The sequence below is a fragment of the Pseudorca crassidens genome, chromosome 9 (genome assembly GCF_039906515.1).
Source record: "Pseudorca crassidens isolate mPseCra1 chromosome 9, mPseCra1.hap1, whole genome shotgun sequence".
Taxonomy (NCBI): Eukaryota; Metazoa; Chordata; class Mammalia; order Artiodactyla; family Delphinidae; genus Pseudorca; species Pseudorca crassidens.
Window position 1 is genome coordinate 85,890,413 of NC_090304.1, and position 25,062 is coordinate 85,915,474.

General features: G+C 37.5%; 1 protein-coding gene across 1 annotated transcript in view; it reads right to left on the reverse strand.

Annotated features, from left to right (window-relative positions):
- Nucleotides 1-250: 250 nt before the first annotated feature.
- The window catches only part of C9H11orf65 (chromosome 9 C11orf65 homolog), a 123,196-nt gene continuing 98,384 nt past the window's right edge, over nucleotides 251-25,062 (reverse strand). The window contains 4 exon segments of the mRNA XM_067750954.1: nucleotides 251-430; nucleotides 432-454; nucleotides 2,793-2,848; nucleotides 8,935-9,105. Of these exon segments, the coding sequence (XP_067607055.1) occupies nucleotides 302-430; nucleotides 432-454; nucleotides 2,793-2,848; nucleotides 8,935-9,105 (379 nt within the window). The 3' untranslated portion in view covers nucleotides 251-301.

Genomic DNA, 25,062 nt, shown 5'->3' on the forward strand with positions numbered 1-25,062 from the left:
AACAATCAGACTGAGGGTTTTTTTTGCACCTAAGTATAATATTTTTATTTAAGTATGATTGTTAGAATACTACAGTTTCGCAGAATACCGGGAATAATTTCTACATTTTCCATGGCTACTGTATTCAGTCTGATGTTCTATTTCCTTACTTTTAATTGGCCTAGATTCTGTGCCAAGAATATACAAGTCATTCCAGCCAGAATAAACTATCTCTGATGGAATCAGGGCTTGAAGGGTTAAAGCTCAGAAAGGAAATTACAGTTTATAATTATATATTTTTATATTTTTTATATAGTTATAATTATATTCCATAAGTGGAATCAGGCCTTAGTCTAGTAAAAGTTGGTCCTTCATAAATATTGTCAAATGAAGTAACTTCTTGTGTTCCCATTTCCTCTTCCAATATATCTTTATAGTCATATTTTTTTTTCCTGTGCTTGCTCAAACCTGAAACCTAGAGAGGAATGACAAATATTTAGAAAGATGCAAGATATGACAGGATATAGACTTATTCAATATGCTACTGCATTCCAGGTAAGGTCTATTCCACATTCCTTCTCACCACTCTTAGAGCAGATATCTTTATATCCTATTTAACCGAAACTGAAATAAATGTCCCAAATTCTGAGGTCATCCTACTTTTCACTACCATATTTTATTGTCCATCTTTACAAAAGGTTCTGTAGGATCTGGGTTTGGGGTTTGACCTACTACTAGCTAGCTCTGTATTTTTTTTTTTTTTTTTTTTTTGCTAGCTCTGTAATTTGAAGCAAGTTATTTAACCTTTGTCTCAATGTCCTCATCTATAAAGGGGGTAGATGGGGATAATAATAGCACATGCCTCAGCATATTTTTGTGAGAACTAAGTGTGATGGTGCATGTAAAGAACTTGGCATTTAGTTAGTACTCCACAATTAACTATTAGCTAACAGTTCTTTATTCACAAATGAAGAGAAGCCATTTCTGTCCCTAGAGCTAAAGTTTCCAAATTATGGATTTGATTTCCTCATGCTTCTTGAAGAAGTGGCACACATTCCCTCCTCTTTTCAATGCCAGCATCTTCAATATATCACCTTGTACTGCCTTCAGTTATGATACAGATCTCCATTACTTAAAATAATTTTCACTTGCTCTTATGCTCCTTCCAATTACCATGCTGTATCTTTCCTTCTTTTCACAATAATCTTTTAGCTCAGTAATTTATATTATCTGCTTCCATTTTTGTACTTGTCATTCCTTTCAAGTACAAAATTCCTGCCATTGAGACTCTACTATGTTCTACACATTGGGAACTCAGTAGCAAACAAAACAAATAACTTCCTGCCCTCAAGTGACGACAGTTGCCTAAACCTGTTCTCCAGAAGGCCATCAACTGCATTAAACCCCTGAAGTGGAAACCACAGTGTGTTTGAGGACCAGGCTAGATGCCAGTGATGCCGGGTTGTGAGCCAGGGGGAGAGAGTGGGACATGATAAGGGTGGAAAGCTAGACCAGCCTCCAATAAAGATGTTAAAAAAAAAAAAAAAAAAAAAGAGCATGGGTTCTAGAGCTACCTAGTCTCAATTCAAATCCTGGCCCTCACAGTAACTGACCTTGAGCAAGTAACTTGGCATCTCTTTGCTTGTCTGTAAAATGTAGGTAATAGAACCTGTCTCGTTGGGTTGTTCTGAAGATCAAATGAATCAATTTTATAAAACACTCTAAGACAGCACTTCCACATGGTAATTGCTAAAGAAGAGTTTGTTAAATAAGTGTTTTGTTTTAATTATGCTGATTTAAATTTGTAGATCACTGTCTGTTGTGTGGGGAATGGACTGGAGGAGTGTAAGTTTAGAGACCATTGCAGAAGCCTGCAGAGGGATGATGGCAACTTGGACTGTGGTGGTGGCAATGAGTTGGAAATAAGTGGATAGGTTCAAGCTAATAATAGTTAACATTTATAGAGTATATACTATGTGCCAAGCACTATTCTATGCTCTTTACATATATTATCTCTTATTACCTCACAACAATATATGAGCTAGGTACTATTGTTATTTTCATTTTATAGATGAGGAAACTGACCAAGTAACTGGCCCAAGATCATACAGACAGTAAACAGTAGAGCCCAAAATCAAAACCAGGCAGTTATGAATCAGCACTCCATAATTATAACCTCTTTGTTTTACTGCCAATCACAGATGACAGTGGGACAGAACTCATACACTCAGATTATATGAAAACTATAATTAGGCTTTGGCTATGTTAGAATTATTGGTACTTCTGGAATAGCATTTATTTTGCCAAGTGAAGTTTGCTCATTAAAAATTATTACCGAGGGCTTCCCTGGTGGCGCAGTGGTTGAGAGTCCGCCTGCCGATGCAGGGGACAAGTGTTCGTGCCGCGGTCCGGGAGGATCCCGCATGCCGCGGAGCGGCTGGGCCCATGAGCCATGGCCGCTGAGCCTGCGCGTCCGGAGCCTGTGCTCCGCAACGGGAGAGGCCACAGCAGTGAGAGGCCCGCATACCGGAAAAAAAAAAAATTACTGAAACATGATATGCAACATTTTAAAAGGAGAATTCATTTTTTTAAAAAAAACATGTTATCCAACTCTAAATAAAATAGAAAATTTCCTTCTATTCCCAAATAACAATTTTATGTATAAAGGCAAAAATGACTTGGCAAATTTATTTATGTCTATATACTGTGCAGAGTGCTGAAGTGTTTGTTAGGTGCTTAGAAATGTGTACATGTCTGGAAAGTATTGTTTTTGTTTATAAGAATTTCCCATTATTGCTAAAAAAAACACCTACTTTTGAAGTTAGCTGAAGAGTTGCTTGTAGCAATTTCCTTCCAGTTGGCAATGTACCTAAGCACATTACATAGACATTCATTAAATTAAATTGATTTATTAGTAAGTAATAAATTGATTCATTAATACATACTTAGACTACTTCTAAAATTCTACTTTATCTATGAAATCTTAGATTAATGGTGACAAATTCACTAGTCCAAATATTTAATTTCATTTTTTTTTTTTTTTTTTTCAGTATGAGGGCCTCTCACTGTTGTGGCCTCTCCCATTGCGGAGCACAGGCTCTGGACGCGCAGGCTCAGCGGCCATGGCTCACGGGCCCAGCCGCTCCGCGGCACGTGGGTGGGATCTTCCTGGACCGGGGCACAAACCCATGTCCCCTGCATCGCCAAGCCCAAATGTTTAATTTCTTGACTTTCCCACCTCCAAGTAGCTCTCATGCACCTAAGGCAACCCATAGGACAAGGAGTTGGAGGAGTTATGAAAATGGTGACTACCATCTACCACGTTGGTGCCCTTTGGCCTCCCACCAGCACATGTCTCCTCATTTTATCCCGTTCCATTCCTGCTAGATCATATCCTCAACTGAGTGACAACTAAGATGTTAGTTAACTTCTAAATTAAAAGTACGAATGGAAAACTCTGAGAGGAAAAAAGTCATGGGAAAACTACAGCAACAAAACCTTCTCCTTGGTTCTGGATTGCCAGACCTACTGTCTCTGACGTATACATTTAAATCATTTGGTTTATGATCTTATTAGAGAAATGGTGCTGTCTTTGCTGTGTCCAGTAAACATGAGATCATATTCAAGCAGGGTACATGCAGTTGCCATTTCAGTTCCCTAAACAGAGACTGAAATAGGGAGACAGATGTAGCCCGAGAAGAGGTAGATAGGGAAGGACAAGTATGATGAACTAAGAAGATGAGAGAAAGCTCCGAGGCCCAGGTTTCCTGTGACTTATTGCATCATATTTTGGTCTCTGTATCCCCCTTTCCCAAGCCTCCTTTCTTACAACTGTACCCAAGAAATCAGGTAAGGAGTTGATCACAGCAGGTGCTAAAATGAAGCTGGCTGAGAAAGGAAGAGGAGGATTAAAATTGTCATGTAATTCAGAAAACACTGATTTTCATTTGAATTATTTTACTTTTGTTAACTTTGTATTCCTGAATTTTTTTGTTATGAGAAGGTATATATTATGCAATGGTGTTTAATTGTAATAAAATACTGTGTCTAAGTCAGCTCGTTCTTGTTACTGCTACCTCTTGTTACTCCAAGAACTTTATTCTGTGGCCTTAAATGAGATAGTGCTGGGTCACTGTTAAGTGAAAAGATGCAAGATAATAGCAGGTGGTTTAAACCCTTTCCAGGACCTCTTAGTTGACAGTTCAATCTGGCTTAACCTTAAATTTAGGCAGACTTTGTGCTTTCAGTGGTTGCTCAGGAGCACTATGAATAGTGGGTGTCAATAATTCTGCTTCCTTAGATTCATATACTGAAAGATTTTCATTCCACCTTCAAGTTACCAAGATAAAGAACCTTTGATCAATTGTATGCTAAACCCTGACAGTCTGGGGCAAAAACTTATGCCATATTTAAGGTTGATCACTGACCCTGCTTTACCTGAGATCAGGATATGAATTTATTCAATTGTTAAAAAAGAACTTCTCATCAGGAACATGACAGCAGTAGCCAATGAGAAATCAAAGCTTTACAAATAGAAGCAACAATCTGATTATAGCCTTATCATGCTGTTTATATAATAGAGCTGATCTAAGAAATTTTTGAAATTTTTTTTTAGATACTAGCAAAGTAAAGTATATGTGGACTCTACCGTGGATCCCTCAGGAGTATAAATTTAATACCTTAATGGCCTGGGGAAAGTCCCTAGCCAGAGTGGCAACATAACTACCTGTCTTAGAAATCAAAGGGGCAGCTTCAGACATAGAAACTACCCACTGAGAGCTCTCACCAACAGGGTTAATAGAACGTCAGGAAATTATTTAAGATACCCCAGCTGCTGATGACTTAATGGGTTATGTTAAATTTCACATGCAGTTTGAAAAATATGAAGATCCTAGAAGAGGAACATCCATCTCGCTAGAGAATACACCCCTGAAAATGCATCAGGCTGAATGCCAGCAGTAGGCAGAGTAGCCACTATGTGGCATTGTAGGTGACTCAGTAACAGCAATGCAGGCATTGCTTTATGTTCTAAGCACCTACAGCAATGTATCTCTGGATACTACAGAATTTGCAACAGTACTCATCAGTGTCCTTGAGTCCAAGAGTGAAGTTGGCTCTATCCAATCCATTCTTCAAAATTATAATAATATTGTACTCAATTGATATTGTTGCCCTGTGCATCTGAAGTTGTACATGGTTTCTTCCCAGGAGAGCATCCATCTGTCATAACAAGGGGCTAGCACAAAAGCCTTTGGGAAGAAACTGGTTTGTATCATTCAATATCAGTGTTCAACACATGTATGTCATTCTAATGGTCCAACTATCAAAAACTGTTTATAGATTTTGAAGGATACTCTCCAAGGAATTAGTGGCTACCAATTCTTCTGAAGGGAAAAATGACTTTGAAATTCTCATCAAATAAGGTATTATAAAGCCAGTTACAAATATCTAGACAACTACAAAGATCTAAGAGGGAAGTAGACTGTGGAGACCATAAATACACTGGGAAGAAGGTGCTGTCCTAATGTCTGCTCTCAGCTAGGGGAAGGTCTTTGCAAATTCTTGTCTTGCCTGAGATAATCAGTAGGCTGTGGTCAGTAATACTACTGAAATATTCCCAAATAATCATGCTGGATTCCATTTGAAATTTTTGTTGTCTAGAGATCAGTAGAAAAACTTGCTTTCTAACAATTCCAAGTGGGTGCCAAATTATGCTCAAGTCAGAGAACGAACTGATAGAGGTTGTACATAATTTGGAAACATGAGGTATCTGCATTTTTTATTTATTTATTTCATTTTTATTTATTTATTTACATCTTTATTGGAGTACAATTGCTTTACAATGTTGTGTTAGTTTCTGCTGTATAACAAAGCTATATGTATACATATATCCTCATATCCCCTCCCTCTTGCACCTCCCTCCCACTCTCCCTATCCCCCCCTCAGGTGGTCACAAAGCACCTAGGTGATCTGCCTGTGCTACGCAGCTGCTTCCCACTAGCTATCTATTTTACATTTGGTAGTGTATATATGTCCATGCCACTCTCTCACTTCATCCCAGCTTACCCTTCCCCCTCCCCGTATCCTCAAGTCCATTCTCTACGTCTGCGTCTTTATTTCTGTCCTGCCCCTAGGTTCATCAGAACCATTTTTTTAGATTCCATATATATGTGTTAGCATGCAGTATTTGTTTTTCTCTTTCTGACTTACTTCACTCTGTATGACAGACTCTAGGTCCATCCACCTCACTGCAAATAACTCAATTTTGTATCTTTTTATGTCTAATATTCCATTGTATATATGTGCCACATCTTCTTTATCCATTCATCTGTCAATGGACACTTAGGTTGGTTCCAGGTCCTGGCTATTGTAAATAGTGCTGCAATAAACATTGGGGTACATGTCTCTTTTTTGAATTACGGTTTTCTCAGTAGTAGGATTGATGGGTCATATGGTTGTTCTATTTTCAGTTTTTTAAGGAACCTCCATACTGTTCTCCATAGTGGCTGTATCAATTTACATTCCCACCAACAGTGCAAGAGGGTTCCCTTTTCTCCACACCCTCTCCAGCATTTATTGTTTGTAGATTTTTTGGTGATGGCCATTCTGACCAGTGTGAGATGTTACCTCATTGTGGTTTTGATTTGCATTTCTCTAATAATTAGTGATGTTGAGCATCCTTTCATGTGTTTGTTGGCAATCTGTATATCTTCGTTGGAGAAATGTCTATTTAGGTCTCACCATATCAAAGCTAGATGTATTTATCCCATTACATATAGAGTATATGATACCAAAAAACCACTTCAAGTTTTCCTGGTTTATTCTGTTTTTATCCTTTTCTCCATGAAGGGAAGCCATTAGGAATCTTCTTCACCTACCAGAGAAGGGTGTTAGGGGATGATAGTGGGGAAAGTCTTGTGTAGACTGAGATGCTCATTTATTTCTTCCCTTTGAACTGAATTGTTTTATTCTTTTGTATTCCAGTAGTGATAGAATATAGGTTACTGGGTGTGGATTATTTTGTAATCTTTCACTGAAGCTAGCTGGCCCTTTGCTGAATTAGCCAACTGTATAAGGCAAAGGCAGAGCAGGATTTCAAAAGCTTTCCTGAGAGAATTCTCTATCCTGCCCTCATAAGCTCATTCAAAATGGATCTCCCCTACCTCTCTCTCCTTTCTTTACCATCTTAGGAAAGGAAAAAGTACAGCATTATGACTCCTTTCTTTGGATGTCATTTCTTGCATCATTATTACCATCTGTATGTATTCAGTGCCTCAGAAACCACAAATGTACTGTCTATAAGGAATCCCAGTACTATGCTCTGGACAAGATATTGGGGTTATTGAGTCATAAAATCTTTTCACTATTTATTAAAAAAATATTTTAGCACATCTACTATGGGTGATTAGCTCTTTATTCCTTCTTATCTTTCTTTTTTATTTTTATTTTAATTTATTCTTCCCATAATTATCTTTTTTTCTATTATTCTTGTTTTCTCATTTTCCTTTTTTCTTAGTCATTCTTTCCCTTTTTTCTTTATTTCTCTTATCTTTCCTTTTCTCATTGTTCTCTACTTCCTCTGGCCTCTTTTTTCTGGTCTATTTTTCAATGGTGGTCAACCTAATTTTTCCTATTTCATGTTCTTATCTCCCTCTTCCAAATGTCTTCCTTTTTCTTATGTTTCTTTACTTACACCATCTTTGTTTTATTTTTCCTTCCTCTTCATCCATGCAGTATTCACATTCTTTATTGTAGCTGAGTAAATAGTGAATATTTTTAAAGCTTTATTGAGATATAATTCACATCCCATAAAATTTGCCCATTTAAAGTGTACAATTCAATGGCTTTTTAGTGTATTCACAGAGTTGTGCATCCATCACCACAATCAATTTTAGGACATTTCATTACTCCAAAAAGAAACTTCATACCCCTTAGCCATCACTTCCCAATCTCCACAAATCTCTAAGCCCTAGGCAACCACTAATCTACTTTCTGTCTCCATATAATTTGCCTGTTCTGGACATTTCATATAAATGGAGCCATACAATATGTGGTCCTTTGTTATTGGCTTCTTTACTAAGAAGGTTCATCAGTGTTGTAGCACGATCAGCATTTCTTTTTATTGCCAAATAATATTCCATTGTATGGATATATCACATTTTAATCATCAGCTGATGAATAGATTGTTTCTAATTCTTTGTTATTATGAATAATGATATTATGAATATTCATGTACAAGTTTTTATGGACATGTGTTTTCATTTCTCTTGTGTATATACTGAGGAGTAGAAATGCTGGCTTGTATGGCAACTCTATGTTTAACCATTTGAGGAACTGCTGGATTGTTTTCCAAAATGGCTATACCATTGTACATTCCCACTAGCAGTATATAAAGGCTCCAATTTCACCACATCCTTGCCAACACTGGTACTATATGTCTTTTTAATTATAGCTATCTTTGTGGGTATGAAATAGGATCTTATTGTGGTTTTGATTTGCATTGCCCTGATGACTATATGAAGTATTTTTAAATTTCCATCACACAAAATAGCCTAAAAATGTTTTTCAAGGGCCGAAGTATGTCACTGAAAAATTATAATTTTTTAATGTCCCACACAGGAAGATTGGTGAATACAGGCTGAGGAAATTCTTTATATTATTAATTTCATGTTCTTAGCCTTGTTTCTATATCCCAAAGTAAGAAGTAAAGCAGACTTAGACTAAGGCATAAGAATAAAGTCTGTTAATAAAGAACACCCAAATATATTTTTCTTTTTTCTACTTTTAGATCATCCCTTTTTTATCTTTCTCCCTCATTTCCTCTTATTTTCTTTCTAGACAGATAATAAATATTCAAGTTGTTTTTTTGAAGATTCAACATGGGAGTAGGAAATATTAGAAAGAAAAATATCTGATGTCTGCCCTCGCTCCCCAAGAATAGCAACATGTACTTACTCATCAAAGTTGAGTGTGTTTGTCCAGTTCAGCACTTCATCCACTTCCCATTCCATCACAGAATCTATTCCACCATCTTCGATAGCTCTTATTAGCCCTTTTGTTGCTGTGTGAATTAAACCTAGAGTTTCATGATTTGTTGACTTACCCTCCAGGTTTCCTGTGTAGTACCTACATAGAGGAAAGGAAGGGAGATATAAATCCTTTGAAATATGTGACTGCTAGTGGATGCAGTTAATCTGTATTATTGCTGTGAAACTATTTACAAAGTAAACCAAGTTTTCATCCAATTTAATTCAAATACTGCTAAGCCAAGTTTTATGTGATGGCATCGTCTGGAAAAAACAAAAGAACTTAATCAGCCACACTAACCAGAGAAGCCTCATTTCAAAATCACCTCTCAGTAAGTTGTACTGTTGTGATACAAAGAAAAGCTAAGTATTAAATCACTGAATCATAGAATTATAGAGTCAAAGGATCTTGGAGATAACTACACCAATTGTTTCATAGGTGATGCAATAAATCCTGGAAGAATAACCTTTACAAAGTCATGTGGCTAATGGCAGATAGGATGCAAGAAGGGAAGGGGAAAAAGGAACGAGAGTAAGAGGTAAAAGGAAGAGTGATATTAACATCTTCTTTTGTGTCAGGTACTTTTTATACATAATTTTTAATTCTCTTTAAAAAGATAGCTTTTTAGTTTTTTTGTCACAGTTATTTTTATTCCCATTTTATGAATGAGAAAATTGAGACTTGGAAAAGTTAAGAAATTGTTCAAGATCATGTAAGTAGTAAACATGTATACATCAGAACCAGTATTCAAATCTGACTCCAAGTCCAGACTCCTTTGGCACACTGTTCTATCTTATATTAATCTGAGCACATAAATGAATGCACCCACCAAACATGAGCTAAGTAGAGAGAAGTTAGTACCAGGAATATTAAAATATACTGGGGTTTTTGGTTTGTTTGTTTGTTTTCCATTTTAAGGTCTACATTGGTATTCCTTTCTAAAGGTTAACCTATTCTGAAATTTTGTATTAATTTATTAATTTGACACTCATTTATTGGAAGTGGCTTAGAGGTGGTGTAGAACAAGGACTGGTATCAAACTACCTGGCTTTGAATCTTGCTTCTGTAATTTACTAGCTATATAATCTTTGCCAAATAAGCTAGCCTTTCTGGGCATGTGTCCTCTTCCTTCAAATGGTGATCATAATACTACCACCTCTGCCTATGTTATCTTCTAGGAGTTTTATGGTTTTAGATCTTACATTTAGGTCTTCAATCCATTTTGAGTTCATTTTTGTGTATGGCATAAGGAAATGTTCTAATCTCATTCTTTTACTTGGAGCTGTCCAGTTTTCCCAACACCACTTGTTGAAAAGACTGTCTTTTCTCCATTGTACATTCTTGTCTCCTTTGTTGTGGGTTAATTGACTGTAAGTGTGTGGGTTTATTTCTGGGCACTCTATTCTGTTCCATCCATCTATGTGTCTGTTTTTGTGCTAGTACCATACTGTTTTGATTACTGTAGATTTGTAGTATAGTTTGAAGTCTGGGAGAGTGATACCTACAGCTCTGTTCTTCTTTCTCAAGATTGCTTTGGCAGTTAGGGGTCTTTTGTGGTTCCATATAAATTTAGGATTATTTGTCCTAGTTCTGGGGAAAATGTCTTGGGTATTTTGATAGAGATTGCATTAAATCTGTAGATTGCTTTGGGTAGTATGGTCATTTTAACAATACTAATTCTTCCAATCCAAGAACATGGTATATATTTCCATTTTTTTTGTATCATTTTCAAATTCCTTCATCAGTGTTTTACAGTTTTTAGAGTATAGGTCTTCACCTCCTTGGTTAAGTTTATCTCTAGGTATTTTATTCTTTTTGATGCAGTTTTATATAAGTTATAGCAGGTGTTTTGGATATGTCTCCTAAGGTAAAAGAAATAAAGTCAAAAATAAACAAATGGGGGCTTCCCTGGTGGTGCACTGGTTGAGAGTCCACCTGCCGATACAGGGGGCACGAGTTCGCGCCGTGGACTGGGAGGATCCCACATGCCGTGGAGTGGCTGGGTCCATGAGCCATGGCCACTGAGCCTGCGTGTCCAGAGCCTGTGCTCTGCAACGGGAGAGGCCATAGCAGTGAGAGGCCCACATAACGCAAAAAATAAAAATAAAAAAATAAAAAATAAATAAACAAATGGGACTTAATTAAACTTAAAATCTTTCCACAGCAAAGAAAACTATCAACAAAATGAAAAGGCAACCTACTGAATGGGAGAAAATATTTGCAAATGATATGACTGATAAGGGATTAATATCCAAAATATATAAACAGCTCATACAACTCAATATCAAAAAAACAAACAATGCAATTTAAAAAAAGAACAGAAGATCTGAATAGACATTCTTCCAAAGAAGACATACAGGTGGCTAACAGGCACATGAAAAGATGCTCAACATCGCTAATCATTCAAGAAATACAAATCAAAACCACGATGAGATATCACCTCACACCTGTCAGAATGTTGATCAAAAAGTCTACAAATAACAAATTTTGGTGAGGATGTGGAGAAAAGGGAACACTTGTACAAATGTAAACTGATGCAGCCACTATGGAAAACAATATAGAGGTTCCTCAGAAAACTAAAAATAGAACTACGATATGATCCAGCAATTCCACTGCTGGGTTTATATAATCCAAGTAAAATGAAAACTCTAATTTGAAAAGATACATGCATCCCACTGTTCATAGCAGGGTTATTTACAATAGCCAAGATATGGAAGCAACTTAAGTGTCCAAAGTGAGAGAGTGGCATGGACATATATACATTACCAAACATAAAATAGATAGCTAGTGGGAAGCAGCCGCATAGCACAGGGAGATCAGCTCGGTGGTTTGTGACCACCTAGAGGGGTGGGATAGGGAGGGTGGGAGCGAGGGAGATGCAAGAGGGAAGAGATATGGGAACATATGTATATGTATAACTGATTCACTTTATTATAAAGTAGAAACTAACACACCATTGTAAAGCAATTATACTCCAATAAAGATGTTAAAAAAACCAAACAAACAAATGAATGGATAAAGAAGATGTGGTATATATATATATATGTATATATATATATATATATATATACAATGCAATATTAGCCATAAAAAAGAATGAAATTCAACTGTTTGCAAAAAGATGAATGGACCTAGAGAGTATTATGCTAAGTGAAATAAGTCAGACAGAGAAAGACAAATACTCTATGTTATCACTTATATGTGGAATCTAAAAACTAAAACAAGTGAATGTATATAACAAAAGAGAAACAGACCCACAGATATAGAGAACAAACTAGTAGGTTACCAGTGAGGAGAGGGAAGGGGGAGGGGCAACGTAGGGGTAGGGGATTAAGAGAGACAAACTACTATGTATAAAATAGATAAGCAACAAGGATATATCGTACAGCACAGGAAAATATAGCCATTGTCTTATAATAACATTAAATGGAGTATAATCTTTAAAAATATTGAATCACTATGTTGTACACTTGAAACTAATATAATATTGTAAATCAATTATACTTCAAAAAAATCCACTACTTCCTCCTAGCTTTCTTGAGAGGTTTAGAAGTGTAAATCCCTGTAAAGCATTTAGGACAAAGACTAGCACATAGTAAACATTCAATAAAAGAAGGCTTATATAGTCCTGTGGCAAGAAATAGGACAGTGACAAGATATGTCCCTGCACTCATGAAGTTTCTGCTTTGTCAGACTTTAAATGGATATAATCCATGAGATTTAAAAAAAAGGAACAGCATCCAGGTTTCCAGCTCTAATCTTAGGTGTTTGTATATTTGGGAAGGTAAAACATGGAGGAATTCATAAAAAATGCATTCACCCCCAGCCTTCCAGCATTTTTGATTTCTAAATGCATTTTTGTTGTGGCATGAGAATTAATTAATAAATCTGGGCCACTGGGTACCATCATTCGTTCATTCATTCATTTAAAACATGGGTGTCTATTATGTTCAGGGAATAGAGAATATCTATTTTTGCTCTCATACTTTGCTGAAAGAGAATTATAAAACTTATTTCAATAATGTAATTCTGTTTTGAACTCTTTAAAAATTAGTCACTATTGAGTGGTCTATAATAGTCATAAAACAAGTTAGCAAGTACGAACAGAATTTCAAATACAATAGTGATCAGAAATAAAGATCGCTTTATAATACTCATAACTTGTTTTATAAATAGAGTGGTATTTTAAAAAGAAAACAAATACAATACAAAATTTGACTATAAATAATATTGCAATATATTCACTTTAAAATGTTCTCATATTTTTTCTAAACTAAAAAATTTAATGTTTAAATTTTTAAATTAAACTTTTTCTAAATATCATGACAGGGAGAGAAGTTTAAATGCAAAGACCTAGTAAGAACCAAGGTTGAAATTGGAAATGAGGTCAAGGAGAGCTAAGATCTGTAGGTACACAGGAAAGGAACAGATGTGAAAATCAGAATTCTTTTAGTAAGACAGAGGTTAAAAAAAATCAAGGTTTTGTTGATTTTGTTAACTGTTGATTCTCAGCAACAGTCAAATGGAAGGGTTTAAATGCCATCAATTACCAAAGCACACAAAGTAAAATTTCTCATTCATCCCCTGCAACCTTACAAAAAGGAAATGACACTCAGCCATAAGGATTAATGCATTCATTCATTCAGCAAGCAAGCAACATATATTCATTAAGCATCTACTGTGTCTGAGGCCCAGTGCTAATTAAGAAATAGAACAGAATCTCTGTTCTTTAGGCACTAAAAGTCCTAGTGGAGATGGCAGACAAATATACAGATAATTGCAAAAACATGACAATTGAGTATATAGAAGATCTATGGGGCACATCAAAAGGAAGTGCTTAACTATGTCTAGGTATGTCAGGGAAGGCTTCAGAAGGAGATATTTGAGCCAAGTATCAAAAGATGAAGATCTTGTTGCCATGTAGCTGGAGCCAGAAAAGAGCAACCTAAGGATAAAGAATATCATGTGGGATGTAGGTGATGGGGATTCCCTAACATGTTTCAGATAAGGAAATGATTTATGTTTTAAAAAATCACCTCTGTCTTTATAGAGAGATGGAGAAGATATTAGAGACAAAGAGACCAATTAGGGCTTCCCTGCTGGCGCAGTGGTTGGGAGTCCGCCTGCCGATGTGGGGGACACGGGTTCGTGCCCCGGTCTGGGAGGGTCCCATGTGCTGCGGAGCGGCTGGGCCCGTGGGCCATGGCTGCTGGGCCTGCGCGTCCGGAGCCTGTGCTCCGTGACGGGAGAGGCCACAGCAGTGAGAGGCCCGCGTATCGCAAAAAAAAAAAAAAAAAAAAAAAAAAAAAGAGAGAGACCAATTAGAAGGACTTGGCAGGTGAAGTAGAGTTGAGAATGATGAGATGCTACAGTGGGGAGTGAGAGAAATGTCAGACTTGGGAGATACTTTGGAAGCACAGTTAATAGAACCTAATGACAGATTACACGTAAGAGCTTATGAAAGGTAAGAAGGCTAGGACAACATCTACATTTCTGGCTTGGTTGACTAGATAAGCTGAGGCCAGGAGGAATACTGAAAGGAAACCACTTTTATGATGCGAAAGATAAGAAATTCAGTTTTGGACCTGTTGAGTTTGAGATGGAAATGGCCATATAATTAGAAATACAGAGCTCAGTTATGGATGAGGATTGTTTTGAGAATAAATAAACATAGGAAAGAGAGAAGAAATAAAAAAGATTATTATTCATGTGCATTGGCTTATTACTAGATGGCTCCCGGCTGGTGCTATACCTGAGCTTCAGCAAGTCTTACCACCATTCTGTCAAAGCCAGCTGTTTCTAGGTAACGATGAGTGTATTTTGTTGTTCTGAGCCCATTACCACAATTCCTTTGCTGTACATGGGTCTCCTGGTTGTAGATAATGTTGTATGTAATAAAATGATGATGGATAAGGCATTCTATAATGAATGGTATTGCCATCCCTGTAACCCTGGCCACTTTGGGCAATCACTGAGTAGTGGCGGAAAATGCTGACATCCACGGGATGGATCATCTTATCCATCTGACTACTGACAGCTTTTTGCCTTATCTAAGCCCTTTGGAGGACATTCACAAGGACGCCAATATATTTAGTGCCCATTCTGAGTATATCTCTCCCCAGACCTAATCACGTTTTCCAACTTATTTCCAAGTCCCCAATCAGCTGAGAAACTTTTAGCTACTGCCCACAGTCAATAAGATCCCAACCCCCCTTGTATATGAAGTGGAGCTTCCTCCAGTTGTGCTCACTGGGAGAATATCCTTTCACCATTTTCTGGGCCAATTGAGGGATTGTAATCTAGTGACTATCTGGTTTTGGATGTTGCCAGCATCCTGTGCAGATCCACAGTGAATTAGACCTAATATACTCTCCCTCTGTTAACATGTCACAAGTGACTCCTCATGAAGCCAGAAGTATGGAGATGAACAGGAGTCAATGTAGCATAAGTAGGTGTTGAAGAAGTCTGGGCCACCTGCCCATACAGCTTACCTTTGGGCTTCTGGACCTTCTCAGACCCATTCTCATATATATACATCTACTTTATACTGAAATGATGCTGTATACTCTGTTTTACGGTTCAATGGATTAGATAAAATCCGGGTCAGTTCATAATCACATAGCACTTGGTATCCTACTGACAAGCTTCCAGTCTCTACCAGGACCCAGTAGCAAGCCTGGAACAAATTTTCAAATAATTTTTGACAGAGACGGGCACTACCTTCCTCCTAAACCCTAGAGGTGTGTGCTATGATCTTCCTATTAGGGCTCTTTAGAAGTTCCATACAGTTTTTCACTGTCTGCCAGAGACATTTCCAATACTGTTGGGACTGCTGGGCTATAAAGCCCAAGTGGTAGGGCAGCTTGACCACATTGTGAACCTGCTATCATGTTTTTTCTTACACCATGTCCCACTGGCACCTGCTAGCCTTATTAATTACCTAGTAAATGGGTTGGAGCAGCATGCTCAAATGTGGTATATTTTACCTCCCAAATCCAGAGAGTGTTGTGTGTCTTCAAGGTGCAAGGTACAGAATCTTGTCTCTCACTTTAGAAAGGATATCCCAAAATGTTTATAAGGTTCATCTATGTGACAGACCCTTAACTTTTTGCCGAGTTTATCTCCCTCCTTCTAGTGTGTATTTGTCCTGTTAAGTCATCTAGGGAGTTGTCATTTTCTACTCACCATGGTCAATCAGTATAAGGTCACCAGCGTAAAGGACAGGCATGATGTCTTATGGGAACTGAGATACCATGCCCCTGGGGACAAGAGCAAGAAAGCTGACATAGCTCTGAGAGAAAGATGTAAAGATACACTCTGTTATTTCCATGTAAATGCAAACTCTTCTCTTTTTGTTTACTGATCAGGATGGGAAAGAACACATTTGCCAGGTCAAAAGCAGTCTAACAGATGCTAGGGACAGTGTTGATTTGCTCCATTAAAGAAACCACATCTGGAGGAATCTTAGCTGCAACTTGTGTCACCACCTGACTTCTACCACTTCAAAGTTCCATCATTCCCAGTGAACTAAAGGAACCAATTCCATCACAATTTCCCCCACTGTCATCTTCAGTCTATAACCACCACAAATTCATCAAGAATTCTGCTGCTCCCCTAATTTCTTAATAACCTGATGAAGAGGATATCCTCTGGGTCGAACTGCGGTTATAGCCAGTGGGTGGCTAAACATATTGCACATAATAGGAACAAACATATGCATTCCCCAAGCCTTCAGAAATCCTTTTCTACAGTATACTAGAGAAGTTCAGGCATTTTGTAACTGTAGAGCTTTGGTTGAATTCAGGCTTTGATGAGCCAAACTAACAGACCAAGCACCATTTCTGTTGTTGTTTTGGTTTGGTTTGGTTTTTTTTTTTGGCTGCACTGTGCTGCTTGCAGGATCTTAGTTCCCTGACCAGGGATAGAACCCGTGCCCCCTGTGGTGGAAGCTCAGAGTCCTAACCACTGGATCTCCAGGGAAGTCCTTAAGCACCATTTATTTCTGGATACTCAAGCTAGCACATTAAATCCCTAATCTCAAGTGAGTGTGGCCATATCAATAAATTCAGCTCAATCAACTTCTGAACACCTTAGAATCCACATTCACACATGCTTCTGAGCTCCTGGCAATACGGATTGGTAAATTCTCGAAACTCTTTTGGTTTATAAATGTCATCTCCTCCTGGAGTAGATCTTGTTCCTCTCTGTCTGGACTGTCCTGAGATACGTCTCAGTGTGGACTGGAGGCATTGAGGAAATGGTTGTGGGGAAATCCTAAGGAGAATCAGCATAAGTGTGTGGGGCAACTGAGCCAGGTGCAGTCATTGAAAGGCCTTTATGCAGAGAAGGGCTGGTTTCCTCAAAACAGGGAGGAGGGTTTCCTCCATCAGCAGGAAAGTTTGAAGGCTCAAGGTTCTCAGCTTTGTCTATGTCTGCCCAAATATCCCCATCCCAGTTCTCAGCGTTCCACTTCTTCCCCACTAATGTCCTTAGCTAGCTTAGTGCACAAGACCTGTCTAGGTCTTTTGATTGCACTGCAAGCACTATGACTTTGTGACCCTTTCAACTTGCCCTTGGATTGCCTCCAACTCACCCTGCAACCACAGGAGATGAAGGATTACTCCATGGAGATCTTCTGATTGTCTGATCATGTTCTTAAATTTTTTTTTTTAAACTTAGTGAGGTATAAGTGATATACAGTAGACTGTATTTAAGCTGTACAATTTGAACAGTTTTGACATAAGTATACACCTGTGAACCAATCACTATAATAAAAAAAACAAACATATCCATCACCCCCCAAAGTTCCTTGTGCTACTTTGTTATCCTTCCCTCCCTCCTTTCCCCCACCCTCATCTCCAGACAATTACTCATCTGCTTTGTGTCATTCTAGATTTCTTTGTATTTTCTAGAATTTTATGTAAATGAAATCATATAATATGTACTCTTTCTTGACTGGTTGCTTTCATTCAGCATCATTATTTTGAGATTCATCCATGTTGTTATGTATGAACAATTCCTTCCTTTGTACTGCTGAGTAGTATTCCTTTGTATAGATATATCACAATTTGTTTATCCATCGACATTTGGGTTGATGGGTTGATGGGTTGTTTCTGGTTTTGGGCTATTAGAAATAAAGCAGCTATCAACTTGCATTACAACCTTTCTGTAGACATGTTTTTATTTCTCTTGGGTAAATATCTGAGTAGAATGGCTGGATTTAATAGTAGATGTGTGTAACTTGTAAAATTAAAAAAAACCTGTCAAACTGTTTTCCAAAGTGTGTGTACCAGTTTGCATTTGCTCCATATCCATGCCAATAATTGCTATGACAGACTGTTTTAGCCATTCTAGTGGTTGTGCAGTGGTATCTCATTACAGTTTTGTTTTGCACTTTCCTAATGACTAATGATGATAGTCATTAGTTCACTTGTGCTTTTTTGCTATCTGTATATTCATTGGTAGAGTGTTCAGATCTTTTGCCCATTTTAAAATTAGGTTGTATTCTTATCATTGAATTTTGAGGGTTTTTTTTACATATTCTAAATACAAGACTTTTACCATGTACATATTTTGCAAATGTTCTCTTCCTGTCTGTGACTTGCATTTTTATTTTTGCAAAAGTGTTTTCAGGAGAGCAAAAGCTTTTAACTTTGATGAAGTGCAATTTAACAATTTTTTCTTTTATACTTCATGCGTTCTGTGTCCTATTTAAGAAATCTTTGCCAGAAACAAAGTCACTAAGATTTTCTTGTTTGCTTACTTTTGGATATTTTATGGTGTTAACTCTGATTTTTTTAAGGTCTCATAAAGTGTTTTTATTTTATGATATTTTTCAGATATATACACACTTTTCACATTATTTTCCGTTATAGGTTATTATAAGATATTGAATATAGTTCCCTATATTATACAGTAAATCCTTGTTGCTTATCTATTTAATGTATACGAGTTTGTATCTGTTAATCCCATTTCCTAAATTATCCCTCTCCACACTTTCCCCTTTGGTAATCATAAGTTTGTTTTCTATGTCTGTAATTCTGATTCTGTTTTGTATATAGTTTCATTTGTATTATTTTTAGATGCCACATATAAGGGATATCATGTAATATTTGTCTTTTCTCTGTCTGACTTATTTCACTTAGTATGATATTCTCTAGGTCTATCCATGTTACTGCAAATGGCATTATTTTATTCTTTCTTATGGCTAATATTCCATTATATATGTATATATATATATATATATATATATATATATATATATATACACACATCTTCTTAAACCAATCATCTGTTGATGGGCTTGGGTTGTTTCCATACCCTGGCTATTGTAAATAGTGGTGCTATGAACATTGGGGTACATGTATCTTTTCAAATTAATGTTTCTGTCTTTGCTGGATATATGCTCAGGAATGGGATTGCTGGATCATATGGTAGCTCCTTTTTAGTTTAAGGAACCTCCATACTGTTTTCCATAGTGGCTGTACCAATTTACATTCCCACCAACAGTGTAGAGGGTTTCCTTTTCTCCACACCCTTTCCAGCATCTATTATTTGTAGACTTTTTGGTGATTGCCATCCTGAAAGGTGTGAGGTGATACCTCATTGTGGTTTTGATTTGCATTTCTCTAATAATTAGCGATGTTGAGCATCTTTTCATGTGTCTGTTGGTCATCTGTATGTCTTCTTTGGAGAAATGTCTATTTAAGTCTTCTGCCCACTTTTTGACTGGGTTGTTTGTTTTTTTGATATTGAGTTGTATGCACTATGGTGTTAATTCTTATATTTAGATCTATGATCTTTTCCAGATGAATTTTATATATGATGCGAGATAAGGATCAAGATTCATTTCTCTGCATTTGAGTATCCAATTTGTTGAAAAGAATATTCTTTTCTGGGCTTCCCTGGTGGCGCAGTGGTTGGGAGTCCGCCTGCTGATGCAGGGGACACGGGTTCGTGCCCCGGTCCGGGAAGATCCCACATGGTGCAGAGCGGCTAGGCCTGTGAGCCATGGCCGCTGAGCCTGCGCGTCCGGAGCCTGTGCTCCACAGCGGGAGAGGCCACAACAGTGAGAGGCCCGCGTACTGCAAAATAAAATAAAATAAAATAAAGAATATCCTTTTCCAATTAAATTGCTGTGGCACCTGTGTTGAAACTCAATTAACAATATGTGTGTGGGTCTATTTCTCAACTGTCTATTCTGTTCCATTGATCTGTATGTCTATCTTAATGCCAATACCACAATGTCTTTTTTAAAAATAAATTATTTATTTTATTTATTTTTAGTTTTGGCTGTGTTGGGTCTTCGTTGCTGCACACGGGCTTTCTTTAGTTGCGGCGAACGGGGGCTACTCTTGTGGTGCACGGGCTTCTCATTGTGGTGGCTTCTCTTGTTACAGAGCATGGGCTCTAGGTGTGCAGTCTCAGTAGTTTTGGCACACAGGCTTAGTTTCTCCATGGCATACGGGATCTTCCTGGGCCAGGGTCGAACCCATGTCCCATGCATTGACAGGCAAATTCGTAAACACTTCTCCACCAGGGACCCCCCACAGGGTCTTGATTACAGTGGCTTTATAATAAGTCTTAAAATGAGGTAATGTAAGTTCTCCAAATTTTTTTCCAAAATTATTTTGATTATTCTAGTTCCCTTGTATTTACATACAAATTTTCAAATCAACTTGTCAAATTCCACATAAAACCCTGCTGGAAATTTTGATTGTGATTACATTGACTGTATACATCAATTTGGAGAGAACTGACATCTTAACAATATTGAGTCTTCTGCTCCATTAATATCTTATGGCTATTTGTTTATTAAGTCTTCTCTAAGTTTTATCAGCAATATTTATTACTTTTCAGTGTACAGGTCATGTAGATTTTCCCCTCAATTTAGGCCTAGGTATTTCATATTTTCTGATGCTACTGTAAATGTTTTTGTTGTTTGTTGCAATGCAACTGGTTTCTGTACCTCACAGCCTTGATAAACTCACCTATTAGTTCCAGTAGCTTTTTAGTAGATTCCTTTGAATTCTGTACTTAGATGATCATGTCAACTGTGAACAAGGACTGTTTTAGTTCTTCCTTTCCAACCTCAGTGTCTCCCCCACCACTCTACCCTGCCACCCTTATTGCACTGACTAGGACTTCAATGCAATGTTGTAAAGAAGTGGTGAGTGCAGACATCCTTGCCTTGTTCCTGATCTTAGAGAGAAAGCATTCAGCCATTCACCATTAAGTATCATGTTGGATGCAGGCTTTTTATAGATGCCCTTCATCAAGTTGAGGAGGCTCTTATCTATTTCTAGTTTGCCAAGAGTTTTCATTACAAATGGTAATTTTGTAAGTAATTTCTCTGCATCTTTTGAGATGATCATATCCAGTTTTGTTTTTTAAGTCTGTTAATATGGTGGATTGCATTGATTGATTTCCAAATGTTAAACCAATATTGTATTCCTGGGATAAACTCCATTTGTTTATAATGTTATTTATTATCATGTATCTATGTTCATGAGAGATATTGGTTGTTATTTTCTTGTAATATCTTTTTTTCTCATAAGCCTTGAGTGGTTTTATATCCAATAACACTTGCCTCATAGAAAATGCTATAAATATTCCTGTAAGTACTTCTTTAGCTGCATCCCCCAATTTTAATATGTTGTATTTTCATTTTTTATTAAATCAAAAAAAAAAAAAAGTAAGTGTAGGGACTTCCCTGGTGGCGTAGTGGATAAGACGCTGCGCTCCCAATGCAGGGAGACTGCGTTCTATCCCTGGTTGGGGAACTAGATCCCACATTCATGCCACAACTAAGGAGCCCATGTGCCACAACTAAGACCCAGTGCAGCCAAATAAATAAATATTTTTAAAAAAGAGATTAAAGTAGTAGGAAGAAAAGTTCTTTATACTGCTGGTCCGTTCATGGTGATAGAACTCAGCTTTTGTCTGTCTGAAATGTTTTCTTCCATTTTTTTTTCATCTTTATTGGAGTACAATTGCTTTACAATGGTGTGTTAGTTTCTGCTTTATAACAAAGTGAATCAGTTATACATATATATATGTTCCCATATCTCTTCCCTCTTGCATCTCCCTCCCTCCCACCCTCCCTATTCCACCCCTCCAGGTGGTCACAAAGCACTGAGCTGATCTCCCTCTGCTATGCGGCTGCTTCCCACTAGCAATCTAATCTACGTTTGGTAGTGTATATATGTCCATGCCACTCTCTCACTTTGTCACAGCTTACCCTTCCCCCTCCCCATATCCTCAAGTCCATTCTCTAGTAGGTCTGTGTCTTTATTCTGGTCTTACCCCTAGGTACTTTATGACATTTTTTTTCTCTTAGATTCCATATATATGTGTTAGCATACGGTATTTATCTTTCTCTTTTTGACTTACTTCACTCTGTATGACAGAGTCTAGGTCCATACACCTCACTACAAATAACTCAATTTCGTTTCTTTTTATGGCTGAGTTGTATATATGTGCCATTGTATATATGTGCCATGTCTTCTTTATCCATTCATTGGGTGATGGACACTTAGGTTGTTTCCATGTCCTGGCTATTGTAAATAGAGCTGCAATGAACATTTTGGTACATGACTCTTTTTGAATTATGGTTTTCTCAGGGTATATGCTCACTAGTGGGATTGCTGGGTCGTATGGTAGTTCTATTTGTAGTTTTTTAAGGAACCTCCATACTGTTCTCCATAGTGGCTGTACCAATTCATATTCCCATCAGCAGTGCAAGAGTGTACCCTTTTCTCCACATCCTCTCCAGCATTTATTGTTTCTAGATTTTTTACTGATGGCCATTCTGACTGGTATGAGATGATATTTCATTGTAGTTTTGATTTGCATTTCTCTAATGATTAATGATGTTGAGCATTCTTTCATGTGTTTGTTATCTGTATATCTTCTTTGGAGAAATGTCTATTTAGGTCTTCTGCCCACTTTTGGATTGGGTTGTTTGTTTTTTTGTTATTGAGCTGAATGAGCTGCTTGTAAATTTTGGAGATTAATCTTTGGCAATTTTTTCATTTGCAAATATTTTCTCCCATTCTGAGGGTTGTCTTTTGGTCTTGTTTATGGTTTCCTTTGCTGTGCAAAAGCTTTGAAGTTTCATTAGGTCCCATTTGTTTATTTTTGCTTTTATTTCCATTTCTCTAGGAGATGGGTCAAAAAGTATCTTGCTGTGATTTATGTCATAGAGTGTTTTGCTTATGTTTTCCTCTAAGAGTTTGATAGTTTCTGGCCTTACATTTAGGTCTAATCCATTTTGAACTTATTTTTGTGTATGGTGTTAGGGAATGTTCTAATCTCATACTTTTACATGTACCTGTCCAGTTTTCCCAGCACCACTTATTGAAGAGGCTGTCCTTTCTCCACTATACATTCCTGCCTCCTTTATCAAAGATAAAGTGACCATACGTGTGTGGGTTTATCTCTGGGCTTTCTATCCTGTTCCATTGATCTATCTTTCTGTTTTTGTGGCAGTACCATACTGTCTTGATTACTGTAGCTTTGTAGTATAGTCTGAGGTCAGGGAGCCTGAGTCCTCCAGCTCCGTTTTTCATTCTCAAGACTGCTTTGGCTATTCAGGGTCTTTTGTGTTTCCATACAAATTGTGAAATTTTTTGTTCTAGTTCTGTGAAAAATGCCAGTGGTAGTTTGATAGGGATTGCATTGAATCTGTAGGTTGCTTTGGGTAGTAGAGTCATTTTCACAATGTTGATTCTTCCAATCCAAGAACATGGTATATCTCTCCATCTATTTGTGTCATCTTTAATTTCTTTCATCAGTGTCTTATAATTTTCTGCATACAGGTCTTTTGTCTCCTTAGGTAGGTTTATTCCTAGATATTTTATTCTTTTTGTTACAATGGTAAATGGGAGTGTTTTCTTGATTTCACTTTCAGATTTTTCATCATTAGTGTATAGGAATACCAGAGATTTCTGTGCATTAATTTTGTATCCTGCTACTTTACCAAATTCATTGATTAGCTCTAGTAGTTTTCTGGTAGCATCTTTAGGATTCTCTAGGTATGGTATCATGTCATCTGCAAACAGTGACAGCTTTACTTCTTCTTTTCCGATTTGGATCCCTTTTATTTCCTTTTCTTCTCTGATTATTGTGGCTAAAACTTCCAAAACTATGTTGAATAAGAGTGGTGAGGGACTTCCCTGGTGGTGCAGTTGTTGAGAGTCCCCCTGCTGATGCAGGGGACATGGGTTCTTGCCCCAGTCCAGAAAGATCCCACATGCCACGGAGCGGCTGAGCCCGTGCACCATGGCCACTGAGCCTGAGCGTCCAGAGCCTGTGCTCCGCAGCGGGAGAGGCCACGACAGTGAGAGGCCCACGTATCGCAAAAAATATATATATATATATAGAGAGAGTGGTGAGAGTGGGCAACCTTCTCTTGTTCCTGATCTTAGTGGAAATGCTTTCAGTTTTTCACCGTTGAGGACAATGTTGGCCGTGGGTTTGTCATATATGGCCTTTATTATGTTGAAGAAAGTTCCCTCTGCCTGCTTTCTGCAGGATTTTTATCATAAATGGGTGTTGAATTTTGTTGAAAGCTTGCTCTGCATCTATTGAGACAATCATATGGTTTTTTCCTTCAATTTGTTAATATTGTTTATCACATTGATTGATTTGCATATATTGAAGAATCCTTGCATTCCTGGAATAAACCCCACTTGATCATGGTGTATGATCCTTTTAATGTGCTGTTGGATTCTGTTTGCTAATATTTTGTTGAGGATTTTTGCAACTATGTTCATCAGTGATATTGGCCTGTAGTTTTCTTTCTTTGTGACATCCTTGTCTGGTTTTGGTATCAAGGTGATGGTGGCCTCATAGAATGAGTTTGGGAGTGTTCCTCCCTCTGCTATATTTTGGAAGAGTTTGAGAAAGATAGGTGTTAGCTCTTCTCTAAATGCTTGATAGAATTCGCCTGTGAAGCCATCTGGTCCTGGGCTTTTGTGTGTTGGAAGATTTTTAATCACAGTTTCAATTTCAGTGCTTGTGATTGGTCTGTTCATATTTTCTATTTCTTCCTGA